Here is a 1,722-nt window from a genome sequence, read left to right on the forward strand (position 1 = left end):
GAATGTGCTCAAGACAAAGCAGGATATCTTATTTAAAATGTGCTGTAGAGAGAATTAAAAGTCATAGAGAATAGGCTATTCTTTCTTTTTGGATGCTCACTAAGCAGTTGTGATTGTATAAACATCTTTCTCTTTAACAAACCAGAGTGTAGACTGAGATGTGTGGATTATTTCATAATTCTCACTGTCAGAATTGAGCTCTCAGGAAAAGTAAGAACCAGGCTGGCATTATGAGAGAAGCTACTAGTTTCAGGACAGAAGTACAGAAAAAGTAAGGAAATCAGCTGCATTATATTAGAGTGCATGCGACAAGTCAGGATATACACTATCATATTTGGTATCTGTACAGATTAAGGAATTAGCCAAAGCCCTCATTTCATCTTTTGCTTTCTGAGGTAATTTTGATACACCATAGCTTTCTCATGGCGTTTTTCACTTCTGCATTCCTCAGTGTGTAGATGAGTGGGTTANCTCATGGCATTTTTCACTTCTGCATTCCTCAGTGTGTAGATGAATGGGTTGAGAAAAGGGGTCCCAATAGTATAAAATACCGCCACCATCTTGTCCATGGGGAAAGTGGTTGGGGGGCGTGTATATATGAATATACATGGACCAAAGAATAAGATTACTACAATGATGTGAGAAGTGCAGGTAGAAAGAGCTTTTTTCCTCCCTTCCCCACTGTGGTTTCTCAGGGAATGCAAGATGACAAAGTATGAGATCATCAAAATCACAAAACTGCTTGAGCAAATGGCCCCACTGTTAGTCACCAAAAGTAGGTTGATCACATATGTGTCCATGCAAGCAAGTTTCAGCAAGGGCTGCAAATCACAGCAGTAATGATCAATCAAATTGGGTCCACAGAAAGGTAATCTCAAAGCCAGTAATCTGGGCTATAGAATGGATAAAAGACCCTATCCATGCGAGCACAATCAGGATGGTGCAGACCTGCCGTCTCATGATGGTTGGGTAATGTAAGGGCTTACAGATGGCCACATAGCGATCCACAGCCATGAGGATAAGCACAAAGATCTGCATGCAGCCAAAGAAATGTAGTGCAAAGACTTGAGTCATGCACTCATTGTAAGGTATGATTTTTTTTGCAGACAGTGCATCCACAATTAGTCTGGGGGCTGTTGATGTTGAAAAGCAGGAATCAGAAAGGGACAAATAAAATAGGAAAAAGTACATGGGGCTCCCTAGTGAGTGGCTGGACTTGATGGTCACAATAATAAGCAAATTCCCTACCACGGTTCCCACATAAAAAATTAAGAAGATTACAAATACGATTTTCTGTCTCATAGGATCTTCGGTCAATCCTAACAGCATGAATTCAGTTACGCTGTGATTTTGCTGCATTATTTCAGGCAAAGTTGGAGAAAATGCAGGTTAGAAATAATTAATCAGCAGACAAAAAAATATTATGAAATGAATACTCCATTTGGGGATCAAATACATATGATTGATCATGGACGTGTCAATTACCATTGTATAATTCCTTACCTTTCGTGTTGTTTTCTTCTGAGTAATGTGGAAGTCATAATATTTATTTACAATTTATTCACCTGATTGCTTATGGTAACAGTGAAATATATCAATAATAAAAGAGAACCTGATTCTTCAGGCATAATAAACATTAATTTAGGGGATTCCTCGGGATGGTATCCTTTTGAAGTGAATGTCTTTCTCTAGTTTAGGGTAGAATGTTGCCAAATGGGGAAA

The 1,722-nt window shown here is 38.7% G+C and overlaps 1 protein-coding gene across 1 annotated transcript; it reads right to left on the reverse strand.

The window, feature by feature from the left end:
- Window positions 1-376: 376 nt before the first annotated feature.
- Window positions 377-1,359, reverse strand: LOC100475525 (olfactory receptor 4C11). Its single transcript, XM_034646313.1, is given in 3 exon segments — window positions 377-470; window positions 523-885; window positions 887-1,359. Coding segments are annotated over 3 exon segments (930 nt in total).
- Window positions 1,360-1,722: the final 363 nt, after the last annotated feature.

This window comes from Ailuropoda melanoleuca, chromosome 16, assembly GCF_002007445.2.
Source record: "Ailuropoda melanoleuca isolate Jingjing chromosome 16, ASM200744v2, whole genome shotgun sequence".
Taxonomy (NCBI): Eukaryota; Metazoa; Chordata; class Mammalia; order Carnivora; family Ursidae; genus Ailuropoda; species Ailuropoda melanoleuca.